At 43.5% G+C, this 19,877-nt stretch overlaps 1 protein-coding gene across 2 annotated transcripts in view; it reads right to left on the bottom strand.

Moving 5' to 3' along the window:
- LOC115090489 (acylamino-acid-releasing enzyme-like) overlaps positions 1-19,877 on the bottom strand; it is a 157,656-nt gene that overhangs the window by 105,603 nt on the left and 32,176 nt on the right. For both annotated transcript variants that reach the window (XR_003856405.1, XM_029599658.1), the window contains exons 3-6: positions 19,319-19,445; positions 16,742-16,829; positions 7,139-7,214; positions 4,444-4,610 (exon numbers count right to left, since the gene is read on the bottom strand). Coding sequence is in view for 1 of the 2 variants with exons in the window: in XM_029599658.1 (XP_029455518.1) it covers positions 4,444-4,610; positions 7,139-7,214; positions 16,742-16,829; positions 19,319-19,445 (458 nt within the window). In the remaining variant the exon portion in view is untranslated. The remainder of the gene's footprint in view (positions 1-4,443; positions 4,611-7,138; positions 7,215-16,741; positions 16,830-19,318; positions 19,446-19,877) is intronic.

The raw sequence follows: 19,877 nt of genomic DNA, 5'->3' as shown, positions 1-19,877 counted from the left end.
ACAGAAGAGAAGTACAGTCAGTACAAGCAGCAGTCGGGACAGATGGCAGGCAACAGAGACAGGTGCAGGCCATGGTTGGAGGCAGGCAGAGGTCAAGCAGCGTCAGGGTCCATTCCGAAGTCAAAGCAAGAAGTCTGATCCGAAGGGGCAAGGAGAGGTCAGAAGAATAACAGGGGCAGACGAGACGCTGAAGACAGATGAAGAGAGGCTGAATACGAATTCAGGATCTCAAAGGACAACCAGACTTGCAAAGGTACCAGGAAAAGGACACAGGAACTCAAGACACATAGCGGAATCAGGAACAGGAAGCAAGGACCAGGAGCCATGAACGCAGAGGCAAACCGCTACTCCAACAGAGTCAACCTATTGCTGAGGCGAGGAGCAACTGCAGGAGTGGCCATATATATCCCTCAGGCCGTGATGTTATCAGGCAGCACCGGTCTCGGTTTCCTGCCATTGGTTCTTTAAGAAGGGCAGGGTCAGCGTGCGCCCACGCACCTAGAAGGGTCCAGGACTGATGCAATGTCAGAGGCTGGCTGAGCATGGCAGCCTGCCGCACCGGCAGGGGAGAACAGAGTCGGAGCTCCCAGGAGCGGAAGTGGAGGACGGCTTGTGGCAGCCTGCCGCGTGTGTGTCAGGTGGTCTCCCGTGGCATCTGCTGGGGCCAGCTTGGTTCAGGACCAGAGGTAAGAGCAGCGGGATCGCAGGACACACTTGCAACCCACCTAATGTAATAGGGAGGGGTTGAATGGATGATTCCAAAATATGATGCAGTCAAGAGATATATTATCTAATTCCTCCCTGATGTCAGCAATTTTCTTCCTAAAATAATCAGCAAAACTATTTGCAGTTGAGGTTGCTGATAATCCATAAATGTCTGATACTTGGTAGGATGCTTCTGCAAATTTCTAACAGTGCTGAAAAGCTCCTTAGGCCTATTCTTTGCTAATGATCATTTGGCTGATAAATACTTCTGCTTTTCTTCCCTAATTCTGGAATTTAAAATTTTTAAATGCATTGGTTAAATATCATGAATGTACCTTCTCAGGAGAAGCTAATTAATATCAGCAGGTTAAACTGAATGCTCAGTTTTTTTTTCTCTCGGCTTTCCTGCTTACTTCTAAAGTAAGCCGAATAGATGGTGGCAAATAGTCAGTGCAGAGGGAGATCGTGGGAGATATTCTAGATCCCAAGAGAAGCAGAATTCCAGGAGACCAGAAAACTAATGAGTGTGTATTTAGAATCATTTGTCTTCAAAGAGCTGTGTGTGAGGATATGGCTGGAGACAGAAGAGAGGACTCTAGTCGCCCTGAATAGGAGGGCATGACATCTGACCCTTTCCCCCTCTGTGACCATCCTGTAGTGAAGATACCATAATTGCAGGACTACACAGTCTGCTGCTGCTTCAAAGCTCATAGAAATGAATTCTGCACTCAAATCAAAACAATTGGTGAGCTCAAAGTATCTTTTGAGGTTTAGACTGCAGTTGAGCCTCAAGCCATATTACCATGAAATGGAATTTTTTTAGTTTACTTTATTTGTTGTTAACTGTATACCGTATTTTTCGGACTATAAGGCGCACATAAAAACCTACGATTTTCTCAGAAATCGGAAGTGCGCCTTATAATCCGGTGCGCCTTAAATATGAATCCTTCTGCTGCCACTCCTTTTATATTGTCTTTTTTTCTGTTTCTTTTCTTTCCATCTTCTTCCCTCAAACACACAGGTTCTCATTCTCACATGCATTTCTCTCTCTCTCACACACACACACACACACTGGCTCTCACTGTCACATGCTGTGTCTCATACAATCCTTCATACACTCAGTCTCTCACTCCCACATGCTGTCTTGCTCAAGCACAGGCTCTCACTCACCTCTAGGCCTCCTCTTCGCGGGTCGCCGCAGGATGGGCTCTGCAGTGGCCCTGCTACCGGGCCTCTTCTTCTTCTCGGGCCGCTGCGACTTGAGATTCGCGGTGGTCCATAAATGCAAGTGCTGCTCCACTTCTGCACGCGCTGATGCTTCCCCTCCTTCCTGCCCACGCGGCTCCGGCAACGTTTACTTCCGGGGACGCACAGGCAGGAAGGAGGAGGAGCATCAGCGTGTTTAAACGCGATCTTTTTCTTGGCCTTGCCGATCTGCCTGTCGCTGCGCCCGGGGGCATTGGGGGGGATAATAAAAAAGTACCGTAGTTTTAAAGGGCGGTCTGAGCTTTGTTTCATTTAATGCGCTGTGCCTTATAATCCGGTGCGCCTTATATATGAACCTGGACGCCTTAGCAGGCGCTCATTGATAATGCGCCTTATAATCCGGTGCGCCTTATAGTCCGAAAAATACGGTATTAATTTTGTAAACTGTTATGATTGACTGTTAGAATAACAGTATAAAAGTATATAAAAGTTTCCAAAAAAAAAAGATATATATATATATATATATATATATATATATATATATATATATATATATTTGCCTTGCATAAATAAAGATGGATTTAGTTTTGGTGTGCTCAAGCATGTGTCAGTGAGCCTCTTCTGTCATCATCTCCTTGCTCTGTCATTCTCTGTTCCCTTCCATGTCTCCCCCTGTCTTGTGTATTTGGAGAGAGAGGAGGGGGGGGGGCACGTGCTGCTAACAATCACTTACCTAGTGTGAGGGCCTTCCTGGAAGGATACCCCCTGTTTTTGCGACTACCCAAGGGGCAGGAGTGGTCCTCCCACAAACAATGCTGTTCAGGATGAAGACTCTGAATGCCTGCAGTGTAGAGTGGCCAGACTAACCACAGCAACGACAGCAATGATCCGGAGAATCATGCCAATACCTTGCAGCCTGACTGTTTCCATATCAGTATAAAACCTCTGTGCTTTGCACATTGTGAGGTGTGGAGCAATGCTTGAAGAGCTTCTGTGATGTGTCACAGTTTTGTTTGAGAAGACATATTTGTGACATGAATATGTGCATATATATAAGAATTTGTGTAAAAAAGGGTGTGTTAACTGGAAAAGAGACGCGAGATCAAATGTATGCACCCCGAAGGACCGATAATTATGGTTGTACAGTATCATCTCCCATACATGCCCTTCATTTATTAGGTCCTCTGTTTCGTTAGCTGAACCCTCTCTTAGAAACATGACAGCAGATAAAGATTATATGGCCTATCTAGTTTTCCCATCTCTATAATTTCTACCTCTTCCTCAGAGATCAGGTGCACTGTAGTAAGTTAACACCACTCCGGGGCAGGTATTAAATAATTAAATCATAATGTGCCATTAGCAAACACTCAGTAAATAAGATGGAGGGTCAGCATATCTATTTACCTTGTTCACATTAAGCCCTTATTTGCAGATATTCCTTCATTTATATGCACATACAAACTGAGGTCCATATTCAGAGGACATTTAGATGGATAATGTAATAGTTATCCATCCGACTATATTTAGCCCTTATCTGGCTAAATTCTAGCCAGGTAACTAGTTCTGTGGGCGGGCATTAGGCGTTCCAGGGAGGAGCGGAATTAGCCGGTTAAGTTAACTGGCTAACTCCGTTATTTGGAGTTATCTGGCTAACCTAACCAGCTAACTCTGGTCGGGCCGTAGGGCTGTCCTAAAGTTAACTGGTTAGAACTAGTTAGTGGCGTGACCGCGCCACTGTACATACCCTGCTAGTTAGCCAGGTATATTTTTCCAACTAACTACCCGAGCCACACAGTGGCTGAAAATGGACCTCACTAATTTTAGTGTGCTTATGCTAATGTCTTTCTGCACCACTTTAAAGTATTATACTCAGGAACTGGGCCTTAAATTATTCTCAAATGGGTTTTGCTTGCTGGATTCCAATGTCTATATTTATTTAATAGGTTTTCTAGACCGACGTTTAGTAAATAACTTGCACAACGGTTTACATTTTTTTTTACAAAATAAATACATCTTTCAATAAAATTCTTATAACAGCTACGTTAAAATACAGTAAAACCAAATGTTGTTCTAATTGCACATTCTGATTGATATCAAATGCCTCTGTTGACTTCAATTTATTGTAATTCGCCTTGAGACGAACTTTGGGAAAAGGCAGAATATCAAAAGTCCATAATGTTAAAGCCTTATTGCATAGTTTGCTATGTTTAGCATGCCTATGAAGGCCTTATCATGCCTGCTATTGCATAGGCTCCCTATGTCTGGTATTAAAAGAATGGAGCATGCATTTAATAGCAGAGTTTGGGTGAAGAATTTTTACATGATAGCCTAAACTGTGCTGATGGCTGCATTTGTCCTCACTGTGCAGCCTGAAACAGTCGCTTCTGCTGTGTTCCTAGGAACCCGCCAAGCCTGAAGAGAGACCCCTGATGGTTTACAGTAACGGGCTGATCTGTGACCCAGTATATCAAAGCCCAGAACCTTTCTTCTCGCAAAGTGATGGACAGAGAAAAAAGGGATGGCATACTGCACCTTCCTAATATCTGCCACATCTCTAGGTTCCTCCTCCTCCTCAGTTGTGCGATTGACGAGCTCCATAGCTTTGCTCTGGAAGAATGACTCCATCTTTAGACATTTCTTCTCAGCTACATACAGTAGGTGGTTCTCCGAATGGGACCACTCTAGGCACCCAAACTGATCTGGATAAAAACAAATCAAATAGCGATGTCCAACAATAATCAAAGGCTTGCCAGGGAGGGTGCAGCTATAAAATCTGGGGGTTCATTTATTCTATTTTTCCTTAGACAGTATCTAGAAATAAACTGGAATCTTCCAATAGTGTTATTGCCCTGGAGTTAGAGGCTCCCCGGTACAAGCTGTGGTCTTCTCTTATCCATTCTCACCATTTTGCCCCCTGTAGGTTGTATCTGATAATAGAGCCTTGGCATCATCTAATAGTGCTAAAATAATACTTCTTTAGAAATTAGTTTTAATTAGATGATATCACATCAAACTAAGGATATCGGCATTGGTCTTTTATTAACTAAACTCTGTAAATAGACAAATGGGGCAACTTCTAAATTATTGTAATTAGGACTTATTTGTCTGATGGGAATCTTCTGAATGTTAATGCTACATATATGTATTACTGCTGCCACAGATTACTGAGAGAGCTGAAGGACGTGCTGACTGTACTTCTCACAGTTCTGTTCAACTTGCATTTGGAAACTAATTTCTGTAGTCGGTAATGCTATATAAACACCACTAAAGAAAAGGACTCTGAAATGAATACATTAAAAGGCTCAAGACAACACGGATTCAAAAGAAGAAAATTTGTCAAACTTATTAATTGTATTTTTAATTGCCTTTTGAAAACTAAACATATGATACATGAACTTTAAAAGAAGCATGAAAATAAAATGAGAAAAATATAAACATAATTAACATCATATAAACACAAACCACAATTTCTGCCTGTAGGAAAGGTGAAATTTACTTTTACCTGATGATTTCCTTTCCTTGAGTCCAGAAGCATGGGCTGTGTTCCCCAACCAGCAGTTGGAGATAGAGAAGAACCGAGTTGCTGACATTACTCCTCAGGGTCCTGGCCCTGAGCTCAGCCTGCCAGTATTCTATGCATTGCTCTGGAGACCTCCCCAGATCTTCACAACATGGCTGTACCGCCCTGTCATTGCGTCATGGGACTGCACTGTGTGTCAGAACGCACAACTCTACAAGCCAACGGAGCCCAAGGAAGGATTTCACCAATGAAAATGATGAGAATTTCAAATCTGACCAGGCTTTGGGAGAGGTAGTCAGAAAGAGACCAGGATAACAGCAGACATGCTTGCTAAACTGTGACGCTTATCACCTAAGCATGCTGTCTCCTGCAGGGATTTTCACAATAATTATTCCACTTAGACTGGGTAGTGAGAGATAAGCAGATGGCTTGGAATGAGACCAGCTGCATTTGCAGTGCCTCTGCTTTGGGACTTAAGTGTTTGGAATGCCAAGGGCCTTGAAAATAATCTTTCCCCCTGCTCAGGGAATCCTGGAAATGTAAGTAATTTAATACCAAGGGAAGTGTACCATTAAAAACTGTGATTTGAGATATGTCCTGTGGATCCACTGTCTGGGATAAATCAGCCCAGAAGTTACATCAACATGACAGTCAACTCGTGTTTCAGTGCCCTCCCAGTACTCTCAGTGAGAGGGCACTCCCATAGACAATGTATCAAAGTAGCTCCTACAATATCACATTTCATGCAGGCACTGGAATAAGTTAAGTCCATTTTCTGAGCCTGGAGGGGTGCAAAAATCATCCTGTGAAAAATTTGTAAGTGCAGCTCTCTATAGACCTTCTAATCATACCTTATGTCCATCTAAGTGACTTAATTAACAAAGAAGACTGAAGCTCAGAACATAAAGAACATATTTCAAATCTAATGAGTTACCCACTGCTTTCTCTAAATTCAGACCTGGGTAGTCACTGTTGTCTATCAATCAACCTCCTAATATCCATAAGTAGGATACAAGATCATAAAACTTAAAATTAGGAACACCCATACCCCCCCTCCTCCCTCGGGGGTCATTAAAGTCTGATGGCAACTCATGCTAAGACGAAGCTTTTATTGTCATGGTTCAGTAAGGAGATGGGATGAAATAAGCTAGGGTCCTCAAGATCTTTGTTTTGGGAATCAAATAATTAAATGCCATGGGGTCAATATTCAAAGAGTTGGTCAGGCTAGCTTTTGGAGTTAGCTAGACAAAACCTAAGATTTGAACCTTTCACCCAGCTACATTTTGTCTGGGCAACTCACTGTAGACCTCCATGGTTACAACCTGAAGTATCTGTTAATGGAATTTGAACATATTTGGGACAAATATAGAGAGCAGTGACGGGAGCAGGGTTAGGTGATTTTGTAAGACTTTGGAGGAGGAAAGAGCTGCTGCTGATTTAAGCAGGAGGATTTATATACTCATCTACCCAACGTATTAGAAAACAAGTCAGGAAGCCAACTGGGCAGACTCAGAGGGCCAACGGTCCATACCTGCCATCATCGGCTATGTTACTAAATGCGAAGAGATCTAATGATGCACCTGTGAGGTGGGCCTCTCTGTGAGAGAGAGGGTCCTAAGCACAGGTTTCAGTGTAGCTGCAATAGGATTTTCACCTACTGAATCTCACACAACAAATGTGCACATCTCATCCCCAGTCTGTACTTACCATCCGCATATACTTTCCCATGTTTATCCAGCGCCGTGAGGTTAAGGCTTTTAATCTTTCTGTTTCTCTGCCAGATCTATAAAGGAAATACAGTGATTAAACCAACTAACTGCAACCCAGGCAGTCAGTCTTTATGTACAAAAGTATGCCGGTGCACGCAAACATTTATGCCCCGAGAGCAGAAGCATTCCTGGGGCGGATTCTGGCTGGAGGTAGCACTAATGCATAATTTTGTGGGAAACCCTACCCGCACAAATAGCAAGTGTGGGCCTGTGCATGTACTTTACCTTGTCCAACCAAGTCTGTGAGTAAAAAGTACTCGCAGGCTTTACAGTTTTGCGCACCAGTTGAAAGTTGCCCTTCCCCTCCCCCAGTGTATGCATGCCTTCCATAGCACCCAAACTATCAAGACGCATTAAAAGGAGGCGTTCGAGTGGGCATGTTTTAGTCAGGGGAAGAAAATAGTGCGCTATTTTACTCCTGCTCAGACTTTTAGAGCATATACTTTGTGCCCACTCTTTTTCAAACAGAAAAATCATGGGTTGTTTTACCTTTGGAAACTGATACAATTCAATCCAGGTAAAATAGCCTCCGTACTCTGCACAGGCAATTGACAATTACTTCTCTCTCTCTATATATATATTCCATGTTACCCCAATCACCAATATGACATACACATTGGGCTGAATTTTAAAAGCATTGCTCTTGCTAAATGGCCCATATACATGAGTATGTGAGTGAGTCAAGTGTGAGCAACGTGGATTTTAAAAGCCATTAATTACATGCGTGTATGCACATGCGCGAGCTAAGAAAAAAGGAGGCGGAAAAGGGGCAGGGCATAGGCATTCCAGGGTGGGGCCAACAGTTTTGCGCATAAATCAGAATTTTACAACCTGCGGCTGCAGCTCACGGTAGCTTGTTAACCGTGTACATTTACTGCTGCTCCTGATGAGGTGTAAGTCTGCTGAAATTGCATTTTAGGCCTAACACGACAGGGTGAAAGGTCCGGGTCAACTGGGGGGAGTTCAAGCTGAAGAACCAGAGGGATCTGGATGACCTCGAGATAGACTGGGAAAACTGGTGGACTACTTGCTAAAACTGGTAACGTATTTCGTGCAAGCATGTTTTAAAATCTGCTTACCTGTGCGCGTAAAAGCCAACAAAGTCTTTAAGAAGATACGTGAAGTACATTTGCACAAGTAATATTTTAAAATTAGAAGCACACTTACGTGCTGTAGGCGTATTTTAAATCATGTGTGTGCAACTGCATGCATGTTTTAAAATTCCAGCATATGTCCATTCGCATGCCTATATGTTCATATTTGGGCGCCTATGCACTAGTTTTAAAGTTACTGTCATTATGCAGAACAACACATGCCAAAGACCCATTATATAAACTGTAAGAATATGGGTCCAATCAAGACCAGATTTAACATCAATCTAATCAGCCTACTTTAAGCCCTTTACAGATAACTGATCCCAGCGCCATCTGAGTCGGTCTAATTACTTCTTTCATTGAAGGGCACTGCTTATATGCTTTAACTTACAGACCAACTAGAAAGAAGTGTCTGGAGTTGGGGACCCATCTGCTCTCTCCTCACATCAGATGGTTTTTCAGAAAAACATAAATGAATAAAAAGCAAACAAATGTCTGCCCCTATAGTAACACAGAAGATGTCAACAGATAAGGACCATTCAGTCCAGCCAGTCTGCTCTTTTTGTCTCCCTACAGAGATGTTTCAGATCCTATTCGATCACTGATTTCTTCCCTCCCTTGGCTGCCACTATGACATTTTGGGCCAGAGGTACTAAAGCACTGTTTCCATAGATACAGAAGGTCTGATTCACCAAGGCCTTTTCCCATAGACACAGTATCCACTCTGAAGTGTCATGAAAGGTGAATATAAATGTAAAAACTATTACAATTATTATTAGCAGGGTTCATTTTCAAACCACTGTGTAAATCTCACCCCCACATCCCTCAATGCAGGGAAAAGTGGCGGTGCCGGGGATGGGGTTAGGGCAGGGTCAGTGAAGTACATGCAGACATTTCATCTTGAAATTCTGGCTCCTGATTTAGCCTTCATAAAGACTCCCCGCGGTACCACCCTGCCAAGGCCATGAGAAAAGCCTTGGTGAATCAGGCCCAATATGGGAAAACTCTTTAGTTCCCCCAGGCCTGTGCCTGTCCCAGGCATAACTGAGTGCAGCCCAAACCATTATCCCCCTTCCCCTAGCAGCCTCTCTCTTACTGTACAGCGATAGCTGCCTCCATCAGTCCATCTAGACCCTGCCTAAGGTCTGTGTCCTCCTCTTCCTAAGTCCCTGCCAGCCACGGTCCCCTGTAAGGATGACGTTGACACTGCTCAAGTGCTCACCCTCACACTGCCTCTTATCCTTCTGCCCGCATGGGCATCCAAGCATACCAAGAGTCTTCACAACTGCTTTGTCAGAGGTGATGACCCCATGACTACTCCAATTTGGTGACTGCTAGCCACTTTCCCTCGCAGACCCTTGACTGTTGACTACATTCCAGATTCATAACTTAGCTTTTTTTTTTATTATTAAAATATTGCCACCAAAAACTTTGACCATTCTTCTAATTTTTAAAAGTCATCCTTCTTGTCATCTGCTCCCCCATTGTGTAGTTTATTCTGTTGTGAATGTTCATGCTGTCAGTAAAATGTCCCTTCTAGCCTTTCCATACTGTCACCTACAAAGATACTGAAAAGGAATGAATTTAGCAATCGTGGCACCCTTCTGGTCAATTTCCCTTCAGCAGAGTGGACTCCATTAATCACCTCTCTCTGAATCCTGTTGCTGTACCAACTTCTCATCCAGCTCATAATTTTTGCTCCCACTCCCAGCTTTCTATGTGGAACAGGGTCAAAGACCTTAATGAAATCCAGATAGGCCACATCTACTACACCTCCTCTGTGTTTGCCCCATGCTTTCTTGAATTCTGATACTCTTCTGGTCTTCACCACCAGCACAGGGAGGCTGATACATGCATCCACCACTCTTTCTGTAAAGAAATGTTTCCCTATATTGTTCCTGAATATACCCCTTTCCTCCCTTATCCCATGACCCCCTTGTTCTAGAGCCTCATTCCTCTGAAAGACATCTGCTTCCTATGCATTTTTTCCTTGGAAGTTATTAAATGTCTCTATCATATTTTCATTTCCATCCAGGGTATACATGTTTAGATCTTTTAAGTTTGTCCCCATTTATTTTATGATAAAAAGTGAACCATTGATCCTGTTAGTAGCTGCCCTATGGATCAACTCCATCCAGTTTCTATCCTTTTGAAGGTGTGGTCTCCATAATAGTACACAGTACTCCAAATGAGGTTTCACCAGAGACTTTTATAGAGGCAATACCACCACCTTTTTCCTGCTGGCTATTCCTCTCCCTGTGCGCCCAAGTATCTTTCTGACTTTTGCCATTACCTAATCTATCTGTTTGGCCACCTAAGATTATCAGGTATGATCACCCCCTTATCCTGTTCTGTGCACAGAAGAACTTCCTTGGGTTTTTACAACTCCAATGCATGGCCCTGCATTTTTTTTAGCATTAAATCTTAGCTGTCGAGCTCCAGACCATTCCTGAAGCTTCACTAGATCCCTCCTCATGTTTTCCACACCTTCTAAGTTGTCTACCCTGTTCAAGATGTTGGTATCAGCTGTTTACCTTTGATGGAGGTGACAGAGGAGAGGACCTCCATTGGTGCAAAAGGGAAACATCTGGAGGGAACTCAAAATGAACTGAACCCATTACATCCAAGAAAGGATTCCTCTGGATGTGGTGAATCTCCCACTTCAGGGAAGGGACTTATTCCCGCAGTTGGAAACTAGTGGGGTGAAGTATGAACCACTGGGGGCGTTTGAGTAGCCCCATTGAGAATATTTCCTCCATCTTGGACAAGAGAGGTTCCAACCTCCTTTTCCAGTCCTTAGGACTTATGGAGGCAAAGAAACTTTTCAACAGCTCCTGCAGGCTACGAGACATCTGGTGCCCAAAAATTTAGGCTTTAAAACTGCTGACTGCAGTCTTCTTGGTCTTGGGCATTTCCATTCTTCCTTCTTTTATTTTTATTTTTTAATAAACATGAAAAGTTCTGTTAAGGGGCTGCCGAGGCAGCAGCAAAAGCAAAAAAGCTGCAACATGGTAGAATTAGACCAAGAAGTGGCCCAAATAAAATCTTAAAGACAGAGAATGGGAACACATTCGTGCACAAGCTCAAGTGAAGACAGACTGAGGGGCTCACAAAGCAGCCTTTATGTCTGGGAACTTCCTCGCATGCTCAGTAAAAATGGGACCATGTCTGTGCTATCGGAAGATGTCACACACTCGTTATGGCTGATTCATGCTTGTCGACGGAGAATATGCTCACGAAAGTGTGAACAGAATTGGACCCAGGACTGAACCCTGTGACATACCACTGATAAGTGGTAACTACCTTTCCTTGGAGTGAACTCCTTTTACCATTCTTCCTTTGTCTGCTCCTACGCAACATAATCACTTACTTTAGGGCCCATACCAAGAGCTCGCAGTTTGCTTATGAGTCACTTATGTGGATCCATGTCAAAGGCCTCACTGAAATTCTAGTACACTACATCTAACGCTCTCCCCTCATCTAACTCCGGTCACCCAGTCAGAGAAATTGATTAGATTCAGCTTTTTTCAGAAGACAGCATGAACTAATTACATAAGAACATGCCATACTGGGTCAGACCAAGGGTCCATCAAGCCCAGCATCCTGTTTCCAACAGAGGCCAAACCAGGCCATAACCACCTGGCAATTACCCAAAAACTAAGTCTATCCCATGTTACTGTTGCTAGTAATAGCAATGGCTGTCAGCTTAATTAATAGCAGGTAATGGACTTCTCCTCCAAGAACTTATCCAATCCTTTTTTAAACCCAGCTACACTAACTGCACTAACCACATCCTCTGGCAAGAAATTCCAGAGTTTAATTGTGCGTTGAATGAAAAAGAACTTTCTCTGATTAGTTTTAAATGTGCCACATTCTAACTTCATGGAGTGCCCCCTAGTCTTTCTATTATCTGAAAGAGTAAATAACAGATTCACATTTACCCATTCTAGACCTCTCATGATTTTAAACACTTCTATCATATCTCCCCTCAGCCGTCTCTTCTCCAAGCTGAAAAGTCCTAACCTCTTTAGCCTTTCCTCATGGGGGAGCTGTTCCATTCCCCTTATCATTTTGGTCGCTCTGTCACTGATTCTCTGTGTGACCTTGGTTAAGTTATTTCCATCTGCCTCTCAGCTCCAATCTCAGGTCTATAACAGACTGTGCGACCTTGATTGACCTACATTGTCTCTGTTAAGCTCTCTGTTATACTTGATAATAAAAATTTTAAATAAAAAAAAAACCCAACAAAACATTGTTCCTTCTCCAATTTCTAATTTGAGCATTTTTACACATAACAAGAAAAAACGGGGCATCCAAACTTTCTATCCCAGAGGTGACTGTGCGATAAATTTTCTGTAAGCTACCTAACTGTAAAGTTATTTGTATATTCATGACCTATCCACTTTGTATCCAGGCCCATCCAAATTGTGCCCTCTTGTGAATTTAAGCCATGCATGGCCATTGAGGAGGAGGTGGTGTCAGCACTGAGGCGGTGTGGAGCAAATGACAAGCAGGCAGGAGACAGACTCAGCACTGCAGCCATGTGGGGCCAGTGACAGAGAGTTAGGAAGTGGTCTAAGTAATGTGGCTGCACAGTGATAACCTGCCTAACTTATTTCTCCTAAATGTACACATGGCCATTGGATGTGCAGGCTTTCCAGTAGGCAGCAGAGGAATAGCCAGACCTGATTTTTTATAGTGGAGCTCAAGGTTAACATGGGTGGGCACTAGGCATACAGATCTGAACCACATGGTCGTACTCTTATCGATAAATAATGCTTTAAGAGTGCATCTGTCACTGGATTTCTAACTAGTCTGCAACAGCTGTCATATATCTTGGGTGACCCTTTAAATATTTTAAACACAATGACACACTCACCAGCGCTAAACTACATAGATAATTATGATAATTTTTCAGTTATATTTAAAAATATCACAAGAGGCAGTATTTCAGATTTTGGTGGCACCTCAATAACAGCATTACAAACTCCCTCCACTACCAGGCACTAGTCTGTGAAGTAACATAAAATCCTGCAAAAGAAATGCACTTACTGCATAGGTGGCAAACCTATCATTCCAAAACAGCATTAATTCCTACTACTCACACAGCAGAAACCCATGGGAGGGAGGAAGTGACGTCATGTGACCGAATGGTCGCTTGAAGATGGCGTTCCCGACCCAATAAAAGTAATCCCTCACCTAGCGTGGCATTGAGCCTCCTCAGCAGACCAAATTTGATTCTCCTGCCTGGGACAGGTGTGACTTATCCTGGTTGGGTAGGATTTCGGCTGTAAAAATGATTGTACTAGATAGATTGCAAACAGTAGAAAGTGGACACCCCTGTCTCGTGCCTCTTTCAATATCCCCTATTTACCTTTATGCAAGCACTGGGATTACTATACAACTGCCTGATCCATTTAGAAAAGTTGCCCTCAATCCCATTTTATTTAAAACTGAAAATAAGTAATCCCAGTGACTAGGTCAAATGCCTTTTCTGCATCTATGATAAGCAAAGCTTCTGGGATATGGTTTTCCTGGGCCCACCAAATTAAATTAATAACCCTTCTCACATTATCTGCAGCAAGATGGCCTGGCACAAAACCTGTTTGATCGTCATGTATCAATGAGCCTGCCACCCCACCCAGCCGTTTTGCCAAAATTTCCACCAGAATTTTAAAATCCAGAATCAGAGAAATGGATCTGTAAGATCCACACAGGGTCGCATCCCTCCCAAGGTTTGCCAGCACAGTGATACCCACTCTGTTAGCATCCAGTGCTATAAAGCCATCTGATAGCAAGCCATTAAAAGCTGCAGCTAGGGGTCTCACTACAACCGAAATCAGCTGCCTATAAAAACCTGCAGAAAACCCATCAAAGCCAGGGGACTTGCCCATCTTCAACTCTTTGATCACCTGAGATACTCCATACTCTGAAACTTCCTTATTAAGTCAATCTTGTTGTAGCTGGTCTACCCTAGGAAGGATGATTCCCGCTAGACAATTATCTATACTATCCTGGGCAATATCTGGGTGTTTAGAGTATAATTCCTGATAAAATTTAGAGAAACAGGCCCTGATGTCTTGACTATCCGACACCATCCGACACCATCCCAACCCATTCTATCTTAGTTATTTATTTCAAACATTGCCAATTTTCGTTTCAGATGTACAGATCAAGTTATAGCAACACAAACTTTTTCATTTCATTTGGAAAAGGAGGCCCCCAAGGGTTAGCAGTAAAATTATGTATTTGTCTAAAGATAGAGGTGGATTGGGTATCCCTTGTTTACTATGGTACTATGTGGCATCACAGCTCAGAGCAGTACTGGATTATCATAGGAAGGGAGAGGGGAAAAAGGTGGCTTGTATTGGAGAGGTCTCTGCTGGGAGATGTTTCACCAGGTAGCGTGATCTGGTTGCCAGAGAAGGCTCAAATGTTGCCTAGTGATGTACCCCCAACTGTAACCCTTACCCTAAAGGTTTGGAATCAATGGAAGAGTGGTATGGTGGGGGATAGGCATTACTTTTATAGCTCTCCTATTTTCTCTAATAAAGACTTTGCCCCTGGTTGTTCCAAAGCTTTGGCTAGAGGAAGGGAAGGGTTGTTGTAGATTTGAACAAATTTGGAATGGTAAGCAGCTGAAAACATTCCATGAGGTGTTGCTTACCTTTATCTTGGAGTCTACCAATTATTATTTCTATTTGTAATCAACTCACTTTCTTTCACAGAAGAATGATAGGGCAGCACTGGTGAAGGGAAAATCCATTTTCAAAGGTTATTATGCTAATGTAATATCAGTGTCGAGGGGACTGTTCTTTTCCACATTACCAGTTGGGAGAAAGACTTACGACACGAGTTAGGGGTGAAGATGTGAAATCTATGTTTTGCTTATATAAAAAGGAGCTGCATTTCAACAACCAGGAGAAGAAGGAGTTGATAGAAGCCAGCCTGATGATAGGGGTGGGATGGGACTTGATTCAGGCTTTCATGTGAGATAGGGCAGGCAGCAGTATATGGTAGCTAAGAGGAAGTGGGGCTGAATCAACTCTCAACCTTGTTCCGAACTCCCCAAATTAAAAAGTCAAACTACACGTATGCTGTACCTATGGAAAGACAGCAACGCAAATTTTGCAATGTGCCCTAGAATAGCAATTATAGCTCATATTGAGAGGTTCAGATTGGAAAATGAAACAAGCTAGTCTGATACAGATCCATGACACAGAATCTACATGCTAACAGAGACAGACCCTTAGAAGGGTTAGGAAGATGCATAAGCACTGGCAAGATAGACATAAAACAATAATAAAACAGGCCAAGAGAGAATTTGAGGAGAGACTTTCCATGGGGGCAAAAACTAAAAATAGCTTTTTCAAGTACAAGTAAAGGAGAATACCTCATTCATTCCTGAAGGAGTTCATAGAAAAAAGTAAATTACCCAACAGAGGCTAACATAGTTGCCACCCAGGACTTTTCTACCATGCATTTTTATGCAGACAAGTGTATTACCTTATGACAGTGCATACATAGTTTTAGGTGCCAAAAAATCCACTTACGTGGGCTAACTCTATATTTTAACCATGTTAACCAGCAACTGTGTATTTATCCCATAATAATAGAAACATGACAGCAGAAAAAGACCATACAGACTATCCAATCTGCCCAGCCATATCAACTATTTAGCTTTATAATCCCTACCACTCCCTCAGAGATCATCTGTGTTACCCCATGTTTCTTGAATTCCAATACCTCATTGGGAAGGCTATTCTCTGCAGCCACTATGCTCTCTGTAAAGAAATATTTCATTCGATTACTCATTTCATTTTCATCCCATAATTCCTCATTCTAGAGCCTCCGGTGCATGGAAACCTTGAAAATATTTAAATGTCTCTATCATATCTCGCTTTTCCTCTAGGGTATACACATTTAGATCTTCCAGTCTGTCCCTATATGCTTTAGAACAAAGACCACTGATCATTTTAGTAGCCAGCCTCTGGACCAACTCCAACCAGTTTATCTCCTTTTGAAGGTGCCATCTCCATAATTGTACACAGTATTGCAAATGAGGTCTCACCAGGGACCTATACAGGGCAATATCGCCTCCTTTTTTGTGGCCACCTGAAGATCATCAGATACAATCTCTCCTAGATCCTGCTCAGAAGAATTTCACCCTCTGTACTGTACCTCTCCCACTGATTTTTACAGCCTATTTCAGGAATATTCTAATTATAAAGAGGGATGGATGTAAATGCAAAAACGGTTTCTATATGCCAACATTTTAATGTGTATAACAGAAATAGGGGGACTCTTACTCACAGATGAACTGGAAGAAAGGAATGTAAATAAGAAAATGGTAGAACTATGTTAACAAGAGTTATAAAAATAGAGGGATTCTTCCTTTTAAATTGCAGAATTGAGAATTCAGTCTATTCTTTCCTTTGCTCCTTTACCTCCAGAAACTCCTTTTCCTTTCCTTGTCCTGTCGTGGACCTCAAGACAGCCCTCAGTACCCCAGAGGGAGATTCTCTGCTCAGCAACCTGCAGACAAAAAACCCCCAACTTATTGAGAATTCTCCGCTAAGCAAAGAGAATGAGCAACAAAAACTCTCCATTTCAGTCTATTCAGAATTCAGCTGCAGGATTCATCTTCTGCCAGTGTTGCTACACCCATATAGCCCCTCTTCTCAATCATTAGATTGGCTCCTCCATTTCTGCATACAATTCAAGCTCTTGTAACTCACAAGTGCCTTCTTTCTGCAGCTCCTCTCCACTTCTCCTCATGAACGTCATTCATCAAACAAGTCCCTCCTATCTATGCCCTTCTCCATCACCAGCTCCCAACGCTGCTCTTTCCACCTTCTGTGCTGGAATGCTTGGAACAGACTTCCTGTTGCTGTATCATGCTTCCTCCTTGACCTTATTCCAAGCTAGCCTAAATTCCCACCTTTTTTTGAGGCTATTTTTAAACCTTATCTCTGAGTCCTCCTGATCATACCTTTGTTGGTTTTAATCATTTTCCATAATAAATGAAACTTCCTAATTCTCTTTTGGGCCTCTTTGTCCTGAATGTACTGTAAGTTCTATGGAGCAGAGATTGTTTTTTTTTATGTGTATTTGTACAGCGCTGGAGATGTGTAGTAGTGCTATACAAATGAGTAGTAGTAGTAGTAGTAACAGTAACATCTTACTGCAACTCTCAGCTCAGAAAGTAGACAGAACCTCAGGATCTACTGAGAACTTTCATCTCAAAAAAGAAGAAAAGAACATCCCACAAGTTAGTCAGAACATAAGAATAGCTGAACAAGGCTAGAATCATTATCCCAATATCCTGTTTCAGACAATGGCAAACCGCAGGTGCTTACATAAGAATTAAGGAAAGGCGGTACAAACTCGGGAATTAGCACGGGAAGGAGCGTGGAGCTGTAAGGGAGGGGGGTGAGTAAAGGAGGAATAGAAGGAATATGAACAGGCTAGGGAACATGAGAAAACGGTCGAAAGCGTGGGGGTTTGAATTGGGGTGTTGTGATTGGCAGCAGGAAAGGGAATGACGTAGCAGGAGTTTGGCGCCATTCGAGTCGGGGCAGCGTGGCGAGAGGGTGCCTGGGGCTCGCGATCTGGTGAGGGAGACTTTCAGGCGCACGTATCTGTTGCCGATAAATTAAAAAAAAAAAAAAAAATTGACAAAAAGAGTAATACTAATCATAAACAATAACAGACTTTTTCTAAGTCCCGGGACTCACAGCGGCTCCCCACCGCTCATACCGGTTTCCATCGGAAGCCCCGTTTTGGGAAGCAAAAGGGTTAAAGAAAAAAAAAAAAAGTACATTGATCCCCCATTAATTTAGAGCAGTTTTCACGTAGTAGGGGTAGCACAGGTTAGAAGGGGGCCTTATGCTGCAGAAAGGTAGGGAGCGAGAAGCGCTTGGTGCCCTCCACCCTTCGAGGCCTACGGCTAGCAGACACAGCCGAGAGTTGGCGGTGCAAAATACCGCGGGGTCGGCGGGATTACAGATGGCAGCGCGGCCTAGCTGGTTGGGCAGCAATTCCTCAGAGGCAAGCTCAGGGGAAAGTGGGCCAGAAGCAGGCCCGGCTGCTGCGACGGGGGAGGATAGGTAAAGATGCTGGCGAGGAGGATTTCTTGCCATTAGACTTGTCCATGAATGCGTCGGGTAGGGCATTCAGTTCCCCACTAAGGCCATCTGATGAGGCGGTGGTGAGGGGGCTGTCTAAGAGGACGGAGTCCAGCTGAGAACCTAGAGGGGATAGAGGCTTCTCCGTGGGGAAGGGGAAGGGAAAAGGCACTGGGCAATGGGGACGAAGAGGAGTGAGAGGGAGATGACATGAGGATGTAGGGCATTCAGTGACGGGCATACACGGTCTGCAAACACGGAGAGGGGAAGTCCCAGGAGCTGGAGCCGACTGGAGGCGGGACAAATGGCGGGATTTGACATTTTCACTGGCCGACTGCCTCCGTTTTCCTGCTAAGTAGTTACAGGATAACTTGGAGACATTCCAGGGGCATTTCTGGGTAGAGAGACGTGAGCCAGAAAACTTATTTGGCTAACTTTGGTCATGTCATAGAGCAGTCTTAAAATTAGCCAGATAACTTTGTCCAGCTAACTTTAAGTAAGCTGGGTATATTCAGCGGCATGACCATGCCATTTAATATCCCAGCTAAGTTACTCAGTTAAGTTTTTGTGGGTAAATTTGCCAGTCACTTAGTGGCTGAAAATGGACTTCACTGTGTGCATCATGTATACATTTTTGGTGCAGAACCCCCCCCCCCCCCCAGGAATAAATGCTCTATGCACCCACTGCTTGACACCGCCACAGACAGGACCGTTAGGTGAGATGACCCGGTCTGGCAGTTCTAACGTTTCCAAGAGGGAAAGGAGGAAGAGATGTTGGATGCCATCCAACGTCCAGCTTTGACTAATCTGTACCTTTTCTGCCACTGCTTGCCCTTAAAGGTAACTGCTGATCAGGAGTGTCGAGGGACAGGGTGGCGGGGGAGGCAAGTCACCTACTCGCTCTGAATCTCCGAGCAGGTCCCCGTCGGCGCTACGTGTTCCACGGCTCGCCCATCATGGAACACGCTGTACTGACGGCAGAACTTCAGACGCTGACTGCGCTCCAGGTCTCGTTGCCACCATTCTGCGGGAAGGAAAGCAGAACATGGATACATGGAGAGCCTTGGCCCACCCTGCACGGCTTGTGAAGCTCCTCCTGGTCTGAAATCCCAATCATCAAAGCTTCAGTCTCTGTTACTACTACCTTCTCGTAAATACTTATGCACTCGGATTCCTCTCAGACACGTAGAGGTCCATATTCAGCAGAGTGGCAAGTTTTAACTTTAACCAGGATATTCAAGCAGGACTTGCCTGGTTAGGGTTTGCCACTGCAAGACAGAACTTGACAGACTCCTCCTGGGTTTGCCTTAACCACCTCCAAAGTTGTGTACAGTCACTTTTAAGCCAAAACATTTCCGATGGGCTTGTCTACCACCTCCACTTCTGAATGTGGTACCCTTTCACAGACTGCAAACTGTATTGTTATAGTATACAATATTGTCTGTTGTCCTGGCAT

The sequence above is a fragment of the Rhinatrema bivittatum genome, chromosome 4 (genome assembly GCF_901001135.1).
Source record: "Rhinatrema bivittatum chromosome 4, aRhiBiv1.1, whole genome shotgun sequence".
Lineage (NCBI taxonomy): Eukaryota > Metazoa > Chordata > Amphibia > Gymnophiona > Rhinatrematidae > Rhinatrema > Rhinatrema bivittatum.
The sequence above is the reverse complement of the archived record's forward strand: the minus strand, read 5'-3'. Positions and strand labels throughout refer to the sequence as shown.